The sequence below is a fragment of the Ursus americanus genome, chromosome 2, assembly GCF_024610735.1.
Source record: "Ursus americanus isolate L20-20 chromosome 2, mUrsAme1.1.p, whole genome shotgun sequence".
Taxonomy (NCBI): Eukaryota; Metazoa; Chordata; class Mammalia; order Carnivora; family Ursidae; genus Ursus; species Ursus americanus.
Genome location: NC_142128.1, coordinates 75,666,960 through 75,688,543, shown reverse-complemented (window position 1 = coordinate 75,688,543; position 21,584 = coordinate 75,666,960). Strand labels below are relative to the sequence as shown.

The window sequence follows — 21,584 nt, the reverse complement described above, 5'->3', positions numbered from 1 at the left end:
TGCTTTTTAGGAAACAATTTATTGAACGCCCACAACACCCATTTGAGGTGGGTACTATTATTAACCTTGTTGTATGAATAAGAAACTGAGGCCCAGAGAGCTTAAGAAACTTTTCCAAGTCTGTAGTAACTGATGGAGTTGGGGTTTGAATCCTAATAGCTCCGGGGCCCATGCTTTTAATCATTACCAGATAGTGACTGGAAAAGGCAGCAAATATTATTCTCCTTGAAAAGACGAGAAAAGTGAAACCAAGAAGCCAAGTAACTTACAGTTACTCAGGTCAGAGGCAGAATAAAGGCAGAATTCCACTAAGTGTCCTGAGTCCCTTCTCCATATGCCACTCACTTACGCAGGCCCACAGGTAATAGGGCCAGCCCAGAATCTCTTCAACCCTTATTTGTGGTAAACTGTCTCCAAACCACAGGGTAACTATGGGACAAGAGGAAAGGGGAGGCACCTTCTCCACTTTAGATCTGACCTCCGTGTTTCCAAGACCACCAGCCCCGAGGTATGAGGTCCGGACGCGAGTCTGGGAATTTTCTGTGCCGGGGTTAGAAGCCGGAGAGTGAGGTGGGAGAGGGGCTGGGCGGCGCTGGGGCGCCCGGGAACACAGTATCCTATTTCTCGTAACCCGCCAATCCTGAACGCGAGGGGGCGTGGCCATACCTGGGAGGCGTGGCCGGACGGCAGAGGGGGCTGCGGCGTCGCAGGGCGAGGCGCTGACGTGAGTTCGGCGCACCTGAGTCGGGCAGGTAAGGGCTAGTGCGGGACTGGGAGCGGAGCTCGAAGACTCTACCTGCGCAAAGCCCGGTGTTGCTTGCCCAGCCGGTCAAGGAAAGCGGTGGCGGTGGGTGATCTTAACTGGGGACGTGGTTCGGAGGGACGTCTGCTTCTGGTCGCCGGATTGAGAAAAGGTGAGTCGCTAACTTCTGAACATTAGCTTTGGAAGGGGGTGGGGGGTTGGGGACACACCCGCCCCTGAGTTTGTGCGGTTATGAACCTTGCTTGAGAACATCTGTTTGTTTGGGGAGACCTTCTGGGGCTGGGTGCCTGTCGCCCTGCTTTAGGTAGCTTCTGGGCGGTCCTGGCCCCGGAGCGCGGGGCCCCTCCCGAGCCCACACTTCTCTCTATTCTCTTTCCCCCCCTGCCCTACCGGAGTGTGCCGCTCTCGGCCCCTGCCCACCCACCATAGGATAGAGCGGCGGCGCCTCCACCCCTCCGGTCTTACCAGCTCGCTGGGCCGCTGGCCCCTGTGTCCCAAAGGGGATTTCCCAGGCCGCGGGCCTTTGGTCCTGGTGGGTGTTTGGGGAAACGGCGATAGGGCGGCCAGGAGCTCTAGCCAGTTTGTTTTTTCTCCTTGAATTTGTTTAGCAGTCAGGCCCCTATCTGGGGCCTCGGAGACACCCATGGATCTCCAAGTAGCCAAGCTTGGTGTTCGGGAGGGTGGCGCTGGGTGTGGTTGCTCCGGGGGGGGTGAGGCCCTCTTCGCCTGAAGGGGATGGAGGGTGGGTGTGGAATAATGGGGAAAGTCTCCCAGGCCTGACTGGAAAGGAGGCCTGGGGTGCCACTCTTTACAGGGAGCCTGCTTTGTAGTAAAAGGGTCGTCTCTGTCCTAACCCTGCTTTCCTAGTGGATGTCAAAAGTGGAATCCAGGGAAGGGAGAGGGAGAAGGTGCTTGAGTAGGAGTTGGTGAAGGCTGGTGCTGACCCAGGAGAGTAGTTTAGGGTTAGATGTGTGCATAATGCCTGACAGAAGCACCCAGTACCCTGTAGCTCCCTCTCACCAGCCCCCAACTCCAATCCAGCAGGGAGGAAGGGCATGGGAATTATGGCGAGAGGCATAGAATTTACCCGTAAGCAGGGCTAAACTAAATGGAGGAAAGATTGGGGAACTTGCAAGATGGCCTTTAGTTCCCTCCAAGGGAGGGGAAAAAGCAGGACTACCTGGCAAGTGTGTTTTACTCTAAGCCAAACCATTGGCAGCCCAATCTCCAAACCTTGGCTTTGAGGTAGTGGTGCCCCTGGAAACTAGTCTGGGCAGGGGCTGCAGAGGTGGCAGTGGGGGTGTTTATAGAGGACCTGCTCCCTGGAATGGGTGTGTGAGAGAGGACAGTCAGCACCTTGGGGGGGTTGAAAGTATCCCTGCTCAATGCCCAGTGTGAGGGGAGAGGATGGGTTAGCATCTTTGTTCTTTGGCGGGGTAAATACCTGTTGGAGACACAGGCCTTGAATTTCACTGTGATGGCAGCTAGAGATACCAGGGCTGAGTTCAGCTAGGCTAAGTTTCTGTGGGCATTGAGATTTGGGTGATGTGAGTGTTTTGAAAAAGAACTCTGATTTAGGTGTATTTGGGGGTGGATATCATGGAGTCTCCTCCCTAACCACATCCTTGGCCCTTCATGCTGCTGGGATCTTGTCAATATTTTGGTTTACACTGTGAGTGTGCAGAAGGAGGGACTTGGAAGGCAGGGTATTGGGGCAGGATTCAGTACTATGGCGTACTCCGACTCAGGAGTGTTGGGTCCCAGCCCCAGATGAAGCACTTTTCTGTGTCTCAGTTAACCCAGCTATAAAATGGGGATGACAATAGTACTACTTCCAGATCATGAGGATGAAATCAAACATGTTAAATAAAAGTGCATGTAAAATACTGTGAAGCCTATGTAGGTATAAAGTATCGTTGGTATCATGGTCTCAGCAGCTGAAGGTCATCATCTTTTATACCTTCCAATGGCCAAGAAAGATCTTAGCTTCCTGTGTTTAAAAAAATACTACTTGTAGGGTTTTTTTCCTTTTTAAAAAAAATTTGTTTGTTTATTTGACTGAGAGAGAGAGTGTGTGAGCGAGCACAAGCAGGGGGAGCAGCAGGCAAAGGGAGAAGCAGGCTTCCCACTGAGCAGAGAGCCCTATGTGGGGCTCGATCCCAGGACCCTGGGATCATGACCTGAGCTGAAGGCAGATGCTTAACCGACTGAGCCACCCAGGAGCCCCGTTTTTGGTTTTGGTTTTGTTTTTTCATTTTATTATAAATTGAAACATATTGTAGGAAAATGTGAATCATATACAAAAGTATATAGACAAGTATAAAATTCACCCATAATCCTATCACCAGGTCACCATTATGGATGTCTTGTTACACTGGTGTATTATTGCTTTTCCTTTTTTTATTCCTTTTATTGCAAGGCAAGTGCACGCTCTGTTACAGGATGGAGATACCACTACTGAATCAACACTGTATGCTGTATTTTCTCCCTTAACTTCATGTTGTAAACATTTCCCTAAATCCAATAAAAATTCTTCAGACACCCCGTGGTTAATGGTTGCTTAATAGGGCAGCCTATGAATATGTAATTAGCCATTTTCCTCTGTTATTTTGGTTGCTTCCAACTTTTCCCTCTCTGCCAGTTTTTAGAGCCCTAGTTACTGGGTGGCAGATAGGGGAGATCTTGGCAGACTTTCGGGAGGTTGGAGAGGGTTAGCAGCGGTGCAGGTGGGGCATGGAGGAAGGCAGGCTAGGGCGGGGTTGCTCATGTGTAGTGCCATCTTGAGAGATTGCTGAGAACCCAAGACTCTAGATCTTAACGATCAATCTCTATGAGATTGCTTCTCCTTCCCTATCACTATGTGCAGTTCCCTGTGTTGCCTTGGTTGCTTTAATTTTTTCTTGATGAGCTGTCGATCAACTAAGATAAGCCCTTTTCTTCAAAGTCTGTGGTCCGTCAAGAACTGGATCTCACATGTTTGGCAAGCGTAGACACAGACTTACAGGTACTGCAATAGAAATTCTCAAAAGTCCCTGACGAGGCTGACCTATGTGCTGCCCATTTCCCTATTCACTCTTCCCTTGCTCCATCCCCTTTGCAGTAGGCTGGGACTGAGAAGAAGAAGGTAGAACTTGCCCTTAGGAGAGTATGCATTCTCCCCTCCTTATAAGGTATATGTTTTCCCCCTGGTTTGATGGCTTGACTTGCTGCCCTACAAAACAACCTAAACAAGGCCAGAACATAGGGGTGGGGGTGAGGTGGGGGGACAGTTGAATAGTGCATGCCAACCTCACCTGCCCACTGTGAGCTGTGCTCCCAGGGGGAAGGTTTCAGTTGCAGGACTTGTTAATTGGGTCAGAAGGCTCAGGTGAGAGCAGGTTCTGCCTTGCTCTTAAAGTGCCAGAAGCTGAGTTGGGTTTGGGTTTTCCCTGTTTGTTGGGAGTCTGGCTGGGGAAGGAAGTGGTGTTAGGGGCCACCCCCTCAGCTAAGCTCCTCTGAGTGGGAGCCTTCAGCTGACTCAACTGGTTTGGTTTCTGAAGCGTGATCCAGGTGGGGACCTTCCTGGGTGGGAAGGTGACTTATTTATCTTCCTTTCCTCAGGCCATTGTGGGGCTTGAGCAGTTCCAGTGTGGATTTCTTCGGGGAGTCTGATGGAAAACGATGTGCTTTCTCAACGACATAGTGCTGGACACGCAGTAGCTGATAAACACGTATTTGTTGAGCAGATGAGATTTTGCAGGCCTCATCTTAAGTAAAAACAAAGTAAAAGGATCACACCAAAAAAAATCTAAACACAACATCCCAGGCAAACAATTCTCTAATGACCAGTTTTTCCTAAAGGCACCCAGTCTGGGCAGGCCTCTGTTTCCTGCTGTGAGTGCTGGCTGTTGCCAGATGTTATCTGCTATGCGCGTGTATTTTTATGAGAATCAATTGCAGACTTTACCCAGGCCGGCTCGTGCAACCAATGAGTTCGCTGTAGCCTCTGGGGGGAGGTAAACAGACCCAGGCGGAGGAGGCCTTATGAGCAGAGCTTGTCTTATGATTGTTTTTAGCAGTCTAGGGTGAGGAGCTATAGCGTTTGATTATTCTTGGGCTCCTGGACTTTTCTAGACTCAGGTGCAAGAAGGGTCCTTCGAGCCTTTGTCTCCCATGTTCCCAAGTCTCCTTCCAGCCACTGGATTGTCCTGTGGATAACCAACTCAAGACCCGTTTTTCTTGGTACAGAGTCTTTGGCTGGCCCAGAGAAAGGAACGCTGACTCGAGGCCCAGCTCTTCGGATCCCCGCGGATACACTGCCTGCTCATCTCTGTAAGTGAGGACTTTGGAACCAGGACCCACCCCTTGCCTCCTCCTCTCTCACCACGATGGCGTCATTTCTTACTAAAATATTCTCGATCACCTTTGGTTGTCTTGTCTAAAAAGAAAGTGTGCTTCAAATTCTTGCCCCTATCTTTGCTGTTTCCATAACTTTTTTTTCTCCCGTCTCCTGAGATGAGATTGAAAAGAGCAATTTCACTTCTCTTCCAAAGCCCTTGGTTCTTCAGGAAGAACTGTGTTCCAGCAGGGATGACGTCATCTTTTTTTTTTTTTTTCCTGCTTCAGGATTTAAACAGAAGAAATGTGATCTACTTACATGATAAGTCTGATTTGGCTAGAACATGAAGTATAAATGGCTTGGGAATAAGAATCAAAAGAACCTTTTAACCTCTTTTCTTTTCTTCCCCACCTGGCACAGTTTATTCCCATATTTAGTTTCTTTGCTGTAATCTAATGAAACTGTAGCTCTATCATACGGGAACAGTGGCTGGGAAAAGTTCCCAGAAGCTGGCCTAATTCTCCTGCTCTCCCTACTCTTTACCCTCCCCCCCAATCCCCCAGATCATGGCCCTCCACCCCCGCAGAGTTCGGCTGAAGCCCTGGCTGGTGGCCCAGGTGGATAGTGGCCTGTACCCCGGGCTCATCTGGCTACACAGGGACTCCAAACGCTTCCAGATTCCCTGGAAACATGCCACCCGGCATAGCCCCCAACAAGAGGAGGAAAATACCATTTTCAAGGTAAAGGACTTCTTCCACCATCTGACTTAAAATGTTTTCCAGTTCTGTCGGGGCTCTCTGGGTTTTTTGGTTGTTGTTGTTTTGTTCTGTTTTCTATTTTGGCATGAGGAATACGCTAGATCCAAAATGCTGATGCATCAGAGAGAATGTTTATGAAGGGGGTACCCAAACTTAGGCATAGTAATTTCTCTTGCTAGGGCATGTCTATGAGGCTGTTTATTCTTTCCCATTGGTTGCAGGTACTCAACTCACATCCCCAAAGATCCCAGGTGCAGTTGGCTAAACTGCAAATGACTGTATTGGTGTGGTTGTTCCAGAAGCTCCCAAGGGTCAGCAAATGACTCTTGCTCTTCATTCACTCAGGGCTCTTGCTATGAAGAGAGGTGCTTGGGCCTGGGAATGACTCTCCAGACCAGGACAGAACTACTGAGTGTTAGCAGGCTCCTAACATTGCCTGTACAGTGGGTGTAGAGGGCCCTCTGCAAGGTTTTCTTTTGATATTAAAATATCTTGCCCCATCCATAACCTCTGCTTAAAAATTAATAGTCATTTAGTACAAGTTTTTATTCCACAAGTATGTTTTCTTAAATAAAAAAGAGCTCTGATGTGAGAATTATTTACTTAAAGCAAGATTTAATCGCATGGGGGCGCCTGGGTGGCGTAGTCGTTAAGCGTCTGCCTTTGGCTCAGGGCGTGATCCTGGCGTTCTGGGATCGAGCCCCACATCAGGCTCTTCTGCTGGGAGCCTGCTTCTTCCGCTCCCACACCCCCTGCTTGTGTTCCCTCTCTCGCTGGCTGTCTCTATCTCTGTCAAATAAATAAATAAAATCTTTAAAAAAAAAAAAGATTTAATCACATGGCATTTTACAAAATGTAGTGAAGCCAAAGCTTGGCCGAAGACAGAAGTAGGTGAGAAGCTGGTCATGGGGAGGGGTGTTATGTGGTTTTTAACTCTGGCCCCTGTGCCTCTGCTTCAGACCAACGTCTCTGTGCTGGTCAGCCTTCCATCTCATGAGTTGCTTTCGTTTCTGCATCCCTGAGACACGGAGAAGTGAGTTTAGCCCTCTTTCCCTTTATAAGCTGGAAGTCATAATGAAATCCAGTCCCTACCCTGGGTCTCTCAAGACTGATGCCCTGGGCTCTTGCTGAGATTGGATCAGAAGAGGTTGGCTCACCCCTCCAAGGAGAGCCGTCCTAGAGGTGTTTCCCACCCAACTCGGTTATATCAGATATTGATACAAGAGGTAGAGGGAAAATTGGCCTGAGAGTACTTAGAAAGAAAGTAAATGAGCACTTTTAATTTAAAAAGTGCTAGGGAAAACGTCTGTAAACCAGCCCAGCCCTAGCCCAGCTAGCCTCTGGTCATGGCCTTGGTCTGAATCTGGATTTGCCGCTGGTGGCTGGGGCTGATTCCTGAAAGCCTCACTCATGAGAGTTATCTGCATGCGTAGGGCTTGAGAAAAAGGTGGCTGCAGGAAGCTTGTCTTATTTATATCTGTATCTCTGGTTGCAGAATGCTGCAGGAGGGCCGTGGAAGTCAGGTGAAGAGTGAGGGTGCTTTCACAGATCTCAAGCTCTGACAAGCCTTGGGCAGGATATGTGGGGGCAGGAAGGGGGGGCAGTAGCATTAAATGGGTGCCTGCTCTGTATCCCATGTCCATTATCTCATTTAATTCTCAGCAACTCTGTAAGGGAGGTATTACTCTCATGTTGTAGATGCAGAGGCCGAGTCTCCGAGGAGCCAAATAACTTGCCGAAATCATGCAGCCAATAAGGGGTGTGGTCAGGATTTGAACCCGAGCCTCTCTGCTCCCCCATTACCATATACCCCTTTCTGACCAGGAATTAGAAGAGCTGGTTTCAAATCCTACTACTATCAATTGCATGTATGCTCTTGAGCAAGTCATATCATCTCTTTGGGCTTCAGCTTCCCATTCATTAAAATGGGGATGAAACCAGTCTTGCCTGACTCGCAGGATTGTCGTGAGAATTGAGTGAAATAATGTGTGGGGAGGGACTCATGAATTGCCATTAAAATGCAGCGGTTACTTCCATTTCTGGAAGAGAAGAAGGGACCTGCATAGTGACCTGAGTGTCAGAAGCAAGACTCAGAATGGGTTTGAGTAAGTCACGTTCATAAATCGCAGTGATTGCCAAGTGGTGGGTACCACCCTCTGCTGCACCATCGGAGTAGGCCCTGAGAAGGAATGGCTGTGTTGTGAGCAAGAAGGCTGGGGCTGTGGTTCTGGCTTAGTCTGGCTGCTCTCCACGGAGGGGCAGGGATTTAGGGAGCCACAGAAATATGTCGACCTGTGCCAAAGTCAGCACAGCCCAAGCCAGCTGGGTGGGGCCAGCGTGGGAGTGGGCACAGGGGATCAAATAAACGGAAGGGAAAATGTGGTGAGGTAGCAGTCAGGTACCACCAGGCACAACTGGATATGTGCTTTTCAGATACTGCAGACCAATGACATTGAAATCCCCTGTAGGGAGCTGGATGGAATGGTGCCAGCACAGCCACCTCGGGCAGCACCACTTTGTCTGACCTCTTCATTCTGTACTGCAAAATGAATGCAGGTGCCCCCAAGTCTAAGAAGTGAGCCTGAATTAGAAGAGAAGGATTTTTTTTTTTTGATTTTTTATTATGTTAGTCACCATACAGTACATCATTAGTTTTTGATGTAGTGTTCCATGATTCATTGTTTGCGTATAACACCCAGTGCTCCATGAAGTACGTGCCCTCCTTAACACCCATCACCGGCCTAGCCCAATCCCCCACCCTCCTCCCCTCTGAAGCCCTCAGTTTGTTTCCCAGAGTCCATAGTCTCTCGTGGTTCATTCCCCCTTCTGTTTACCTCCCCTTCACTCTTCCCTTCCTTCTACCAATCTCCCTGCTATTCCTTATGTTCCACAAATGAGTGAAACCATATGATAATTGTCTTTCTCTGCTTGACTTATTTCACTTAGCATAATTTCCTCCAGTCCTGTCCATGTTGCTGCAAATGTTGGGTAGTCGTTCTTTCTGATGGCTGAGTAATATTCCATTGTATATATGGACTACATCTTCTTTATCCATTCGTCTATTGAAGGGCATCTCGGTTCCTTCCACAATTTAGCTGTTGTGGACAATGCTGCTATGAACATTGGGGTGCATATGGCCCTTCTCTAGAAGAGAAGGATTTAAATTTGTATTGGAAGACGCTTCCTCATGATCATCAGGCTCTGGGGGTGGGGGGGGAGTGACTGAGGGAGATAGAGATCTCAAAGGATGGGGCAGAAAATTTCCATTTCAGCTTGAGGTCAGAAGCAGAGGCAGGGAGTCGGGACTGGACACATGCCCTGTCTGCTTGAACAAGCTGGGGTATACTTCCTGGTCTCGAGGACTCTGCTAATGACATCCCCCTTTTCTGCATCAAACACAACGTCCTGAAGAAAGCATTGAAGTCTGAGATGATGTTAGCAGTGGGGGAGAGTGGATATCCCGTGAGCAGAAACATACATGCCTTTGGACCCAGAAACTGAAAACCAGAGAGGAGGAGCCAAAGTGGTTTTAGCTCATGCCGCCAGCCGCTGGTGTTTGCAGCGAAGTATTTCCAATGAAGTGGGACTTTGAGGAACTAGGGAAGGGCAGGGGATGGGGTTTCCTCGGACATGGGGCCAGCTGAATGAGGCCCTCCACCTCCAGTTGAACTCCCAGACTATGCTGCCTTGCCCTCCTCCAGGCACGTGTTTTCTACAATTATTTATGCATCAGATTGAAGAATGTAGGGGGAGGGAACGCCAAGGCCAAACTCTTCATATCACATGCCGTCTCCCTTTGTCTTATTATGTAAGTAATTAATGTGAAAAACAAGCCAAAAAAAATTTTACCTGAAATCCTGCTATCCAAAGTTACCCTTAGCATTTTGGTGTATACAGTGGACGCCTGGGCAACATGAGTTGAAACTACACAGGTCTACTTATTTATTTATTTTAAGTTTATTTATTTATTTAAATAATCTCTATACCTGAACTCACAATCTGGAGATCAAGAGCTGCATGCTTTTCTGACTGAGCCAGCCAGGCACCCCTGCACCAGTCCACTTATGTGCAGATTTTTTTTTCAATAAATACAGTAATATAAATTATATTTTCTCTTCCTTATGATTTTCCTAATAGAATTTTCTTTTCTCTGGCTTACTTTATTGTAAGAATGTAGTCTATAATATACAAAATATGTGTTAATCAACTGTTAACAGTAAGATAGTTAAGTTTTGGGGAGTCAAAAATATGTGGATTTTTGACAGTACAGGGGGTCAGTATTCCTGACCCCTGTATTGTTCAAGGGTGAACTGTCTTTTTTCCAGACTTTTCTTTATTTTCAACCCTTATTATAGCCACTCTTGACAGGTGGTGCTGGCACCAACAGTTGAGATAAGGCTCCTCCTCTCAGAAAGATCGTGTTTGCATATGGGTTAATTTCCCTCGGGCCCTGCCTGGCCTGGTCCTGAGGGTGGTGCTTCCTGCTGCAGGCTCTGTAAGTGGGGTTGGGATGGCAGGGCAGTCAGGCAGATGCTCACGGGATATCCACTCTCCCCCACTGCTAACATCATCTCAGACTTCAATGCTTTCTTCAGGACATTGTGTTTGATGCAGAAAAGGGGGATGTCATGTGCATGTGTATATGAGAGAGGGTGAGCACACTTGGCAGTGTTCCTGGGCAACAGCAGGCATTCACTGCGGTTTCCTGTTCCTCAGGCCTGGGCTGTGGAGACAGGGAAGTACCAGGAAGGGGTGGATGACCCTGACCCAGCTAAATGGAAGGCCCAGCTCCGCTGTGCTCTCAACAAGAGCAGGGAATTCAACCTGATGTACGATGGCACCAAGGAAGTACCTATGAACCCAGTGAAGATATATCAAGTGTGTGACATCCCCCAGCCTCAGGGATCGATCATTAACCCAGGTGAGCCCCAGCTGCTGGCGGAACAGGTGGACAGTAAGCCAGGTTCTGGGCTGGACTCTTAAAGAGAGAATTGACTTGAACATTGCTTACAAAGTTTAGTTACAAAGCAAGAAAGCCTTTCCCTAGGAAGGACCCAGAGACCCAAAGATATAAAGTCAGCAAAATCTTCTTGTTCACTTAGGGGAATAGTTACTAGCCCGACTGTTTAAAGCATGAGAAAGTAGAGGGAGTATAGAGTCCTACTGTAGAAAGAGCTTCCCTTGGGACTCAACACTGAGCGGAGAGGTCGGGTGGTTTCAAAAATGGAGGACTTAAAACTTAGGAGGTTTGAGTTCCAAACCTGGCTCTTATCACTTTGCTCCTTGTCGGACATGGAATCAAGTCATTTGACCTTTGAGCCTCAGTTTCTTCAGTGGTAAAATCTGGGCTCTCATCTTTCCTGCCTACCTCAAAGACTATTGTAGGACCCAATTGACATGACATTTAAAAGCTATTAAGTTCCCTTTGTAAATGTTGGATGAGTGATTATTTAATTTGTAGGGTACTTTTTCTAAGAGAATACCACCTGATCCTCCTATTTACCCCATGCTTAGCAAATACCAAGAGCCAGATAACTTAGACTTGTCCTCCAATGGATCTAGTGAGGCCCTGCCAAGAGGGAAGGGCTGCCCTCACATTAAGCTTACAAAGGGGAGAAGTTGGTGTCCTTGAGTCCTTAAAAGGGATGCTAAAGTGTAGCAAGACGTTTAAAGTAGGAATTAAGAAATTTCTAGGGAAGGGGATAGGGTCTGCAGCTCCTGGGTAGGGGAAGGGAAGAGAGCTTACATTAGAGCTCAGTAGGAGGAGGTAGAGCCAGAGGTTACCACTCTTTTGGGCTAGGGCATTAGGGGTGCACACTGAACCCAGGGGAGCCTCTGTACTACCAGTAATAGTACCTAGCCTGTACAGTGGATCAGCTGCAAGGATGACAGTGCAACACTAGTGGCTCACTCGCAGGCTTCTCTGTCCGTTTCTTGGTTAGGATCCACTGGATCTGCTCCTTGGGATGAGAAGGATAATGACGTAGATGAAGAAGATGAGGAAGATGAGCTTGATCAGTCACAACACCATGTTCCCATCCAGGACACCTTCCCCTTCCTGAACATCAATGGTGAGTGGGGGTGGTAGGTGGTAGAGAAGATTGAAGAGGATGGAACGGGCTTTGACTTGGCAACTACTGAGTGACCCCTCAGCCCCTACTGCACTGGGAGCAGTGACAAGGCCCTGCGGCCAAGCTGCTGGTCTACTAGCAGGTAGGGGTCACAGACGAGGGAACTCTGCTGGCCCAGTTATCCCAGTGGGCGGCTTCCAGGCATAGAGAACGTCTTCTGAATCTAAGAGATAATTCAGAGAAATTAAACAAACTCATTCTCAATCCCACATACAAGTCAGTTGTTATAAATTTCACTGATTTCCTCGGGGCCACGTGTAGATATTATTTTGACAAATTATTGGTAAACTCTTCCACTGTTTCCCTTGGTATAAATTTTGTGTCACTTTCTTAACAGAGTCTGCCCTGCTAAGGCTAGATCATGGGAAACTTGTGGTTTCTACACCTCTTAATACTAGGCTTTGGTAGAATTTATCTGCAAGAGACTTCTTGCTTCTTCTATGAACTCTTTGAATTCAGCCTCCCAGGAAAAATGAGTTGAGAGGCTGGAAGGTCACTGGGACAGAGCAGGTACTGACTGTCCAGTGCACATTCTGAGGGTGCTCAAACACAAGGTGAAGTGCTCTTCAGCATCTTCACTCGATCTGCCCACTGAAATGCTCCTAGTTGAGAAGGTCGTCACTGCGTTTCTAGTTCCATCTGGCTGCTATGGGTCAAATAAGAACTTGTGCCACTTAGAAGATTTATCAAGATGATTCCTTTGGGATTTTGGAGTCCCCTACTTTAGGTCATTTCCCTTACCTTTGAGAATCAGGAAATGACTCTTATTATCTGTCCACTTGCCCTCCTTCACTTAACCTGCCATTTATATCTTTACAACCAAGTGATGAGTTAAGAAAAATGTCATTGAAAATTTAAAAAACTAAAAGAAAAATATCATTGAGCTCCTTCAGGTCTATATTGCCACATGCTACATTCCCATTTAGTGATTTGAGTTGGATATCTGGAAATATGAGATCCTTTCCCAAATCCTTGGCTGACTCATTCTGGTATTTTCACCCCTTAAAAGGATGCGACCTATTTCCAGGATCCTGATTTCCAATTTCTGTTCATGTTTTACTCAAGTGAATGTTGTGTGGCCTTATATTATGGGTTGCTTTGGATCCTTTTTGGGAAGATGTGGGATATCTATTTAAAAAGTAGGGGTACTCGGGTGGCTCAGTCAGTTGGGTGTCCGACTCTTGATTTCAACTCATGTCATGATCTCAGGGTCCTGGGATTGAGCCCCAAGTTGGGCTCCCTGCTCAGGGGGTTCTGCTTGAGGGTTCACTCTCTCTCTCCCTTTGCCCCTCCCCCCATTTGTGCACTTGCTCTTTCTCAAATAAATAAATCTTTAAAAATAAAAAAAACCAAAAAAGTAAAATGGGTACGTAGATTTAACCAGGCTTTTGCATGAAGGGTCAAAGAAACATTAACTTCTATGATTTCAGAGCTGTTGGGGCAGAGGAAGAAGAATTGTTGAAGAATAGATGCCTAAGAGGTGAGGCTAGGAAGAGAAATCTGTAGACTTTGGAGTGAACCAACTTTGAGAATAGCAAGAAAATAGGATGGGTATTTCATTTTCTTTCTTAAAAGCTTTAATTGGATACTTTTGAATAAATATTGGTCTTACATGGTTTAAAATTCATAATGGTACAAAAAGGTAATCAGTTGAAAGGTTTTCCTACCTTTTTGTCTCTGAACCCCCCCTTTGGTTTCCCTGGAAGAAACTGATGCTTTCAGATTTTTGGGTATCCTTCCAGATGTTTTGTGCATGTGAAAGTATTTGTTTGTTTTTAATGGAATTTCTAGACACTCAGAGCTAATCAGCTAATTCAATTGAGTTCATTTTATAGAAGACAACCAACTTTGTAATTGCTGGGGTGAAAATCTGTGACAGGGAACCTTTTATTATTGCTTATTCTAATATAACCCCAGAGAAAACTCACATGTCTGGTAATCTTCAGCAAAATGCACATTTTCAGAACTATGAGTTTATGGGAGAACTAATATGATTAGGAAGTAGAAGCAGGGGAACTTTATATCTTATTGTGTTAGTTGTGGGAATCATTGATGGGCTGCCACACTGAGTCATAGTCTAGTGTTTGATTCTTGTCTGTTGACCTTGTTAGGTTTTAAAGCCCCAAGCTAGGTGATGTACATACGTGGTGCCCCTGCCTGCTCACGCACATCTTTCTGTTCTAGGTTCTCCCATGGCACCAGCCAGTGTGGGCAACTGCAGCCCTGAAGCAGTGTGGCCCAAAACTGAACCTCTGGAAATAGATGTACCCCAGGCACCTATACAGCCCTTCTATAGCTCTCCAGAGCTGTGGATCAGCTCTCTCCCAAGTAAGTGGGATCTTTCTAGCTGGGTCTTCAGCTCCTATTATAGTCCCTTCCCTGCCCCATCTTCTGCCTCCATTTCTTTGCCATGTATAGAATAGCTACCTGTCCTATAGGCAGCCTCTGTGTCTGGTTCCTGGCTGGCCAATGAGTCATCAGGTTAGAAGTAAAGAAACATTAGTTCATATCTACCTGCCCATGGGGATGCTCTGATCAGTTGCAGCTCAAGGTTACTCACCTCTTAGGTGGGTGGAAAGCCTGGGTTAATCAGTTTGGCTAGGGGATCTGGGCATAAGGGCAGTTGAGGAATAGGAAGATTAATGGCCATGGATTTGATCAAGAAGGTTTTGGATTTTGAGGGGCTTTTGGAAGAGAGAAAATCTCTCTGAATTGAACACAAATTGATCTCAATGAAGAATCAATGTCACTGTCCCATCTCCCTTTCACACTCTACATGGTGGTAGTAGGGATGGGGTGGAGGGGGGGGATGTGAGTGCTGGTATTTTGTCCAAAAGGCTAATAGCTTTCATAAGACCTATAGGGTTCAATTGAGGCTTGATGAGTGAAAATTTACTTTGCCATGAGCTGTGTCCTTTTATGGTAAATTATTAGAACAAATCCACAGAGTGTGTGCATGTGTGTAATTTTCAGAAAGACAAGATGGCTTGGTATTTTTTCTTATTCTTCTGATTTCTTTAAAAAATGAGCCAAAAATGAGACACAAACCAGATACGTTAGTTTTTAGCTGCTTCCGATGCCTACTGATGTGAAGACTCAGTCAGTATAAATGAGGAGACCGGACCCAGAAGTTTGCTTGGAGAAATTCTAGCCCTTAGGGTGTAATGATTAAACAGAGATAGTATACATGGACCTTGAGCTGTCTGCTTCTAAGGCAGCCTTTTGAGTGAATATTACAGGATAGGTTGATGTCTTCCTTTGTTGCAGGAAGGGTAACTGGTAGTGACCTTCCTGAATGCTGGTTGAAAGGTGGCTTGATCTTGATGGACTTGCATGAGTCTCGGGAATAGACAGGCAGAGCATTAAAGCAGAACTCTCACTGTCCTCTCTCACCTTGTAGTGACTGACCTGGACATCAAGTTTCAGTACCGTGGAAAGGAATATGGGCAGACCATGACCGTGAGCAACCCCCAGGGCTGCCGGCTCTTCTATGGGGACCTGGGTCCCATGCCTGACCAAGAGGAGCTCTTTGGTCCTGTCAGCCTGGAGCAGGTCAAGTTCCCTGGTCCAGAGCATATCACCAATGAGAAGCAGAAGCTGTTCACCAGTAAGCTGCTAGACGTCATGGACAGAGGACTGATCCTGGAGGTCAGCGGTCATGCCATTTATGCCATCAGGCTGTGCCAGTGCAAGGTGTACTGGTCTGGGCCATGTGCCCCATCGCTTGTTGCCCCCAACCTGATTGAGAGACAAAAGAAGGTCAAACTATTTTGCCTGGAAACATTCCTTAGTGGTAAGTCTTTTTCAGAAGGTGGGTGGTTGGGAATTTCTCCCCAGAAGTAGGTTTTCCACCTTCCCTACCCGCTTTCCTGGATCTGCAAAGATCTTAACAAAAAACTCCTGGAGGAAGTGAAGGTAGAAGAGAACCTTAGTTCTGGAAATGAAAGTGGCCTGGGCAACAAAGAAGGGCATTCCACTCCAAAGCTATGTACTTGGAAACTATTTTTAGGTTGGTTATGGCTCCTTTAGTGATAGAAGAGGGAGACAGCCTTGTCATTACCGCCAAATGCCACCAGTGCCACCTTAACTTTGGAAGTTGGCTTCATCATAATCAGCAAAACATTCTTCTCATTTGGGAAATATCTGGGTGGCAAATTCAAGCAGACAAATTTAGGGAGAGCACTGAGCTGTGGATTTTATAATATAATTTGAACCCCAGGTCTAGTTCAGTGATATCCAGTAGAACCCTCTGACATGATAAAAGTGTTCTTTATTTGTGTTGTCCACAATAGACCACATGGGGCAATTAAGCACATAATTGTGACTCATATGACTAAGGAACTATTTAATTTTAATTAATTTAAATGTAATAGCCACATGTGGCTAGTGACCACTATACTGGACAGCACAGAAGATGGTATTTACTGAGTGGATATGGAATGGCCCAGTACACCAGACTTGCTCTTCCACCCTCTGCAGATCTCATTGCCCACCAGAAAGGACAGATAGAGAAGCAGCCACCATTTGAGATCTACTTATGCTTTGGGGAAGAATGGCCAGATGGGAAACCCCTGGAAAGGAAACTCATCTTGGTTCAGGTGAGGCTATAAAGCTGTATCAACAACTCTTTGCCTGTTTACCAGTGCTTTAGCCCCTAGGACTAGGGTTGTGCTGAGCAAAGATCCATCAGCATGTGTGCCTTTTAATCCCATCAGATAGAACAGCGGACTCAAGCTTTGTATATTGTAAGAATCAAGTAGGTCCTATCAAAGTAGGACCAAACTGGAGCACACAGGGTCCTCAAAGTGGATGACTGGCTTAGTGAAGACCTTATCTTGCATTCTCTTACTGACATTAGAGTCTTTCTGAAACCTAACAGGATATGATCCTTTCCAGTTCTTTTAGAAAAACCTTTTGAGTTGCTTTTAAGAATGTAACCTTACTTTAGTAAGTGGCAGCAAGACCTCTTGGGTTTGGTCCCTGGACTTGTAGAAAAGATAGTCAACAGATGAAATGTGGGTAAGTCTTACTAAATAAGCAGCTGTTTATTTAGGCATGTGATGCAATGAAACATATAGGTTCTCTGCCTTCATTTGAACCAAATTCTAGAGTGAAACTTAGCAGGATGGTCCAGAGAGAAGAAGGCATACCCTGTATCTAGACATAAGGGTTGGGGGCTTCCCTGGGGCCTCACTAGTTTTTTCTATCATCTTGAGTCCCTTCTGCTATTTAAAAATCCCTTCTCTTCAGTGAATACCTGTGTGCTCTGTGTCCTGAACAGGTCATTCCAGTGGTCGCTCGGATGATCTACGAGATGTTTTCTGGTGATTTTACACGGTCCTTTGACAGTGGCAGTGTCCGCCTGCAGATCTCAACTCCAGACATCAAAGATAACATCGTTGCTCAACTGAAGCAGCTGTACCGCATCCTCCAAACCCAAGAGAGCTGGCAGCCCATGCAGCCCACCCCCAGCATGCAACTGCCCCCTGCCCTGCCAGCCCAGTAGTCACGAATGCCATCTTTTTTACAATATTGTACATACCGGTATTTTTTATTATTCAGATTTAACCAGCTTTTAAACCTCCTCTTTCTAACAATGTTAGTGGCCTCTGATTCTCCACATATGCCTGGCTTTTCAAGTTGATTTAATTTATGGAAAAAAATCACCCTTTGTATTCCCCCTTTCTTTTTTTAAACCTCCCAATGTTAGTGTAATATAGTAGAGGGAGATTTGGCCTGGGACTTTGGACACCAGCGTTCTAGCTGCAGCTCTGCTTCAGTGGTGTGACCTTGAGCCACCAAGTCATTTAACCTGTAGGGTTCAGATTCATTATTGTAAAACGAAGGGGTTGGAACAATGCTTGAAATAATGCCAGTTAAAACTCTGACCTGATGACTTCATTCTACTTGTACAAGGCAAAACTGCCTGGAACAGAACCCCTCTGCATTGTTCTTGCACCGCATTTTTTTCTTGCTTTCATTAAAGTTCCCTCAAGCACTGATTTGTCCAAGATTGATCTCCGTTTGACCTGTTCTGCTAGTATAGTAAGCTGGCTCCCTGACGGGGTAAGTGAGAGGGAGGGGAGCTGGCTGGTTGCCTAGGAAACAAGCTTGATATCTAAATAGAAATAGGTGCCAAAGTCTGAAAGTCACCTGGTCTGTGGAGTAAAAGCTCATAAACTGAGCTCCTAAAGGGAATCTGTCAACAGAAGGCCTAGGGACTCTGCAGAGTTGATTGTCAGGTGTTTACCTTGCCACCACTCAAATAACACCGTATGTGTGGTAGATGGGAGTATATGACTCAGTGGTACCTTTCAGACAGGACAGAGCTCTTTTTCTTTTTTCTTCTTTGAGGAAGAGCTGGGAGTGAGCTGGGCATCTAGGATAAACTGACTAAAAAAGGGGCGGTTCCTTCTTGTTCGGAAACTTTTACAGTCTTACTATCATTTGGATGTTTTGCAGTGAAAAAATGGGGTATTCAGGGTGAAGGAGGTTGGGGCAGTGCTCTTCTGCAGAAGGCTCATCTGGCTCAAATCTGCTTGTCTCCCTTTTTGTGGAGGTAGCTGGGTGTGGACTACTCAGGTGAAGAGTGGTGTAGAACATTGTAGCTATGGCTGCCACAGACTGGTCTTATCTCTTAACTTTTGCTCTGTCTCTGATCTTTTTGCCCTACCCCCCCATCTTAAAAGAAAAAAAAAAAGTATAATTTAAACTCCAAGACCTAAATGGAAAGCAAGATGTTAATCTCTGGTAGCAGGCCCCTAATGCTCTTGAATACTGATGCCTCTCTGTGCCAGGCAGTTATAAGAAAACCCATGTCTAATGTGCTACGCTTAAAGTTGGCCATCCCCTACTCGCTACTGAAGTTGAGCTAGCCAAAATATCAGGTAGCTTCAGAAGCCGTAAGCTCAATTCAGTTACAGGTGGCAGTGGGACTTATTTAGAATGCCGAAGCTGTGGTTTTAGGGTCTCTAAGGGATGAAGTGGGATCTGCTGTTACGGAAGTATGACCAAAAGAAATCCGAGTAAATGTCAGGTGCTCAGCTGTGAGCAGGAGTTGCGTTTCTAGAGACCAGGAAACATGCAAGGTATAGAAACTTTGTGGTTTTTTGGTCATTTTGCTGAGGGGGTAACGTGAAGGATTTCGTTTTGGTGTCTGGCTAACTCTGTGTGTAACTGCACAGCTCAAAGTTAAAAAGAACCCACTGTAGGTAAATTGGGGGGACAACTGCTAGATCTGGGTGGTCCTTTTCCCTTATGCTGTGAGAGGCTAACAGCCAGGCTTTCCATCTGTACGGGGGTCCAGATAATACGAGCTGGCAGAAGGTGATGAGGATTGTGTTCTGAAGGGTCAATATGGATCAAAGTATAGTATGTGACCATAATAAAAAGTTTATAAAGATGCCACAGGAATGGATGAGTGGTTTTATGTAGTCTTAACTAGAGAGCCCAGTTTCTTCCATGTTTTTTATTGTTTTCAGAATGCTGGGAGAGGAGCGCCCGGGTGGCTCAGTGGTTAAGTGTCAGACTCCTGATTTTGGCTCAGGTCATGACCTCAGGGTGATGAGACTGAGCCCCATGTTGGGCTCCACGCTTAGTGGGGAGTCTGCTTGAGATTCTCTTTCTTCCTCTTCCCCCCCACACTCACTCATTTTCTCTCTCTCTCTCTCAAATAATAACTACATCTTTAAAAAAAAAAAAAGTATGCTGGGTGAGTGCATGCAGTGCTGTTCACTCATCTCCCTCAGTGCCCCCTCTCTGGTCCTGATGGATAGATAGATACCAGGTTCCCTTTCTTTCTTGGAGAGTGTTACCTCCTTTGGTGACTATACCACACACTCTCTGTGTGGTCTACGTTCTTGCCTCTACCTTGCTTAAGAGTGGAAGGAGAATTAGATGGTGTCACTAGCTCTTCTTTTTGTTCTCTGTCCACCCCACCAAACTGGATTAGCTCAAAGTTAAAACACTATAGGTAAATTGGGAGGGCAATTTTGGATCTGGGCTTGTTCCTTCCCCATATAATTAGGTCTCTGGTTATATGTATATGTTCCCATATCATCCTATACTTCCTTTTTCAGAATAATCAATTCCCTTGTAATTGCTCAGCATCTGTGTCCTAGTTGACTACAAACTCGCTGAAGGTTGGGACTGTTTGTCTTGGACTCTGTTGCCAGTGCCTGGTACATACTATATTCTCAAATAGAACTGATCCTTGAACAACACAGGTTTGAACTGCGCAGGCCCACTTATCCTCAGATTGTTTTTTGATATAGTACAGTACTGTAAATGTATTTTCTTATGATTTTTTTAGCATTTTCTTTTTCTCTAGATTATTGTAAGAATACCGTATATAATGTTGCTATAACAAAAATATGTACTGTTTATATTATTGAAAAGGCTTCTGGTCAATAGTAGGCTATTAGTAAAGTTTTGGGGGAGTTAAAAGTTATGTTCAGAGTTTCTACTGTGTGGGGCACCCCCCAACACCTGCGTTATTCAAGGGTCCAACTGTATTTGTTAGAATAAATGAATGAACTCAATAAGTCTTTCATTTCACAGATTTGCTGCTAATGACCATGGGAAAATAAAAATAAATACGGGGAACGAAAAAATCCTAAAATTAGTTTCTAGTCTCTGCTTCTGACTCCCTCTGAGCTAAGGACCAGTGTTAGCCTGGGAGCTCCCACACGCTGATCCTGCTTCCGGGCTGGCCCTATCTTTACTCCATACTTGTCTGTTTTCACCTTTTGAAGATACCACCAAGGTAGAGCCAGGAGTGAAACCTCCAGTGTAGGAGCCCACAGTTCCCTTTGCCTGTCCTGCCCACGTAGCAATAAATTTGGGCCACTTCCTCAGAAGATGAGCTTTCTCAAGAAATTCTTACCCTATAGCTGGCAGTTCAGAGGTGTTAACCCTTCAGTGAAATAACACTTTCTTCCTACTGGCCTGATTGAAAAGCCTGTCTCTGCTCATTTCTCACGTGAAGTCAGAAAACTGATTTCCTCGAACTTGAGCACCCTGAAGGTGGGGTTTTTGTCTATTCTGTATGTTGTAATACCGCCAGTGCCTAGAAGCATGCCTGGCACACATTTATTCCGAGTGAATAATGCTCATGCCCTTCACACCCTACTTAGAGATGACAAATCTTGGACAGGACAGCACTTGTGCACCCACTTCTAAGAATTCAGCCTCTCAAATTTAAGATTTAGGCAGATCAAAGTAAACAGACAACTAACTTTGTTGGTCCACTCACAGGTGAGGACACTCTGCAAAACATGTCGCTTGTCTCGAGATAAGCTTCGTTTGGAGAAGAAATTGCATTTTCCCAGACACAAAACAAAGGTTTTTTTTTTTTTATGTTTTTTTATTATATTATGTTAGTCACCATACAGTACATCCCCGGTTTCCGATGTAAAGTTCGATGACTCATTAGTTGCGCATTGCATGGTGCACTGGGTGAAAACAAAAGGTGTTTTCGCGCTGTGTGCACTTCTCCGGCTTCCCAGACGTAGTAACACGACGCGAAGCCACGTGAGGGCAGCGGCAGCCTAGTTTTGCCAGGTCCCGCCTTCTTTCGGGCACTTCCGCCCCTCCCCGTCCCTACGCAGACGGGT

The 21,584-nt window shown here is 46.1% G+C and overlaps 1 protein-coding gene across 1 annotated transcript; it reads left to right on the top strand.

The window, feature by feature from the left end:
• The first annotated feature begins 691 nt into the window (after window positions 1-691).
• Window positions 692-17,970, top strand: IRF6 (interferon regulatory factor 6). Its single transcript, XM_045787824.2, has 9 exons — window positions 692-914; window positions 4,991-5,074; window positions 5,645-5,821; window positions 10,556-10,760; window positions 11,782-11,910; window positions 14,155-14,298; window positions 15,371-15,763; window positions 16,450-16,568; window positions 17,252-17,970. Exons 3-9 carry the CDS (start codon window positions 5,648-5,650, stop codon window positions 17,474-17,476), a joined length of 1,389 nt encoding a protein of 462 aa, XP_045643780.1. The 5' UTR covers window positions 692-914; window positions 4,991-5,074; window positions 5,645-5,647; the 3' UTR covers window positions 17,477-17,970.
• The last annotated feature ends 3,614 nt before the right edge of the window (window positions 17,971-21,584 follow it).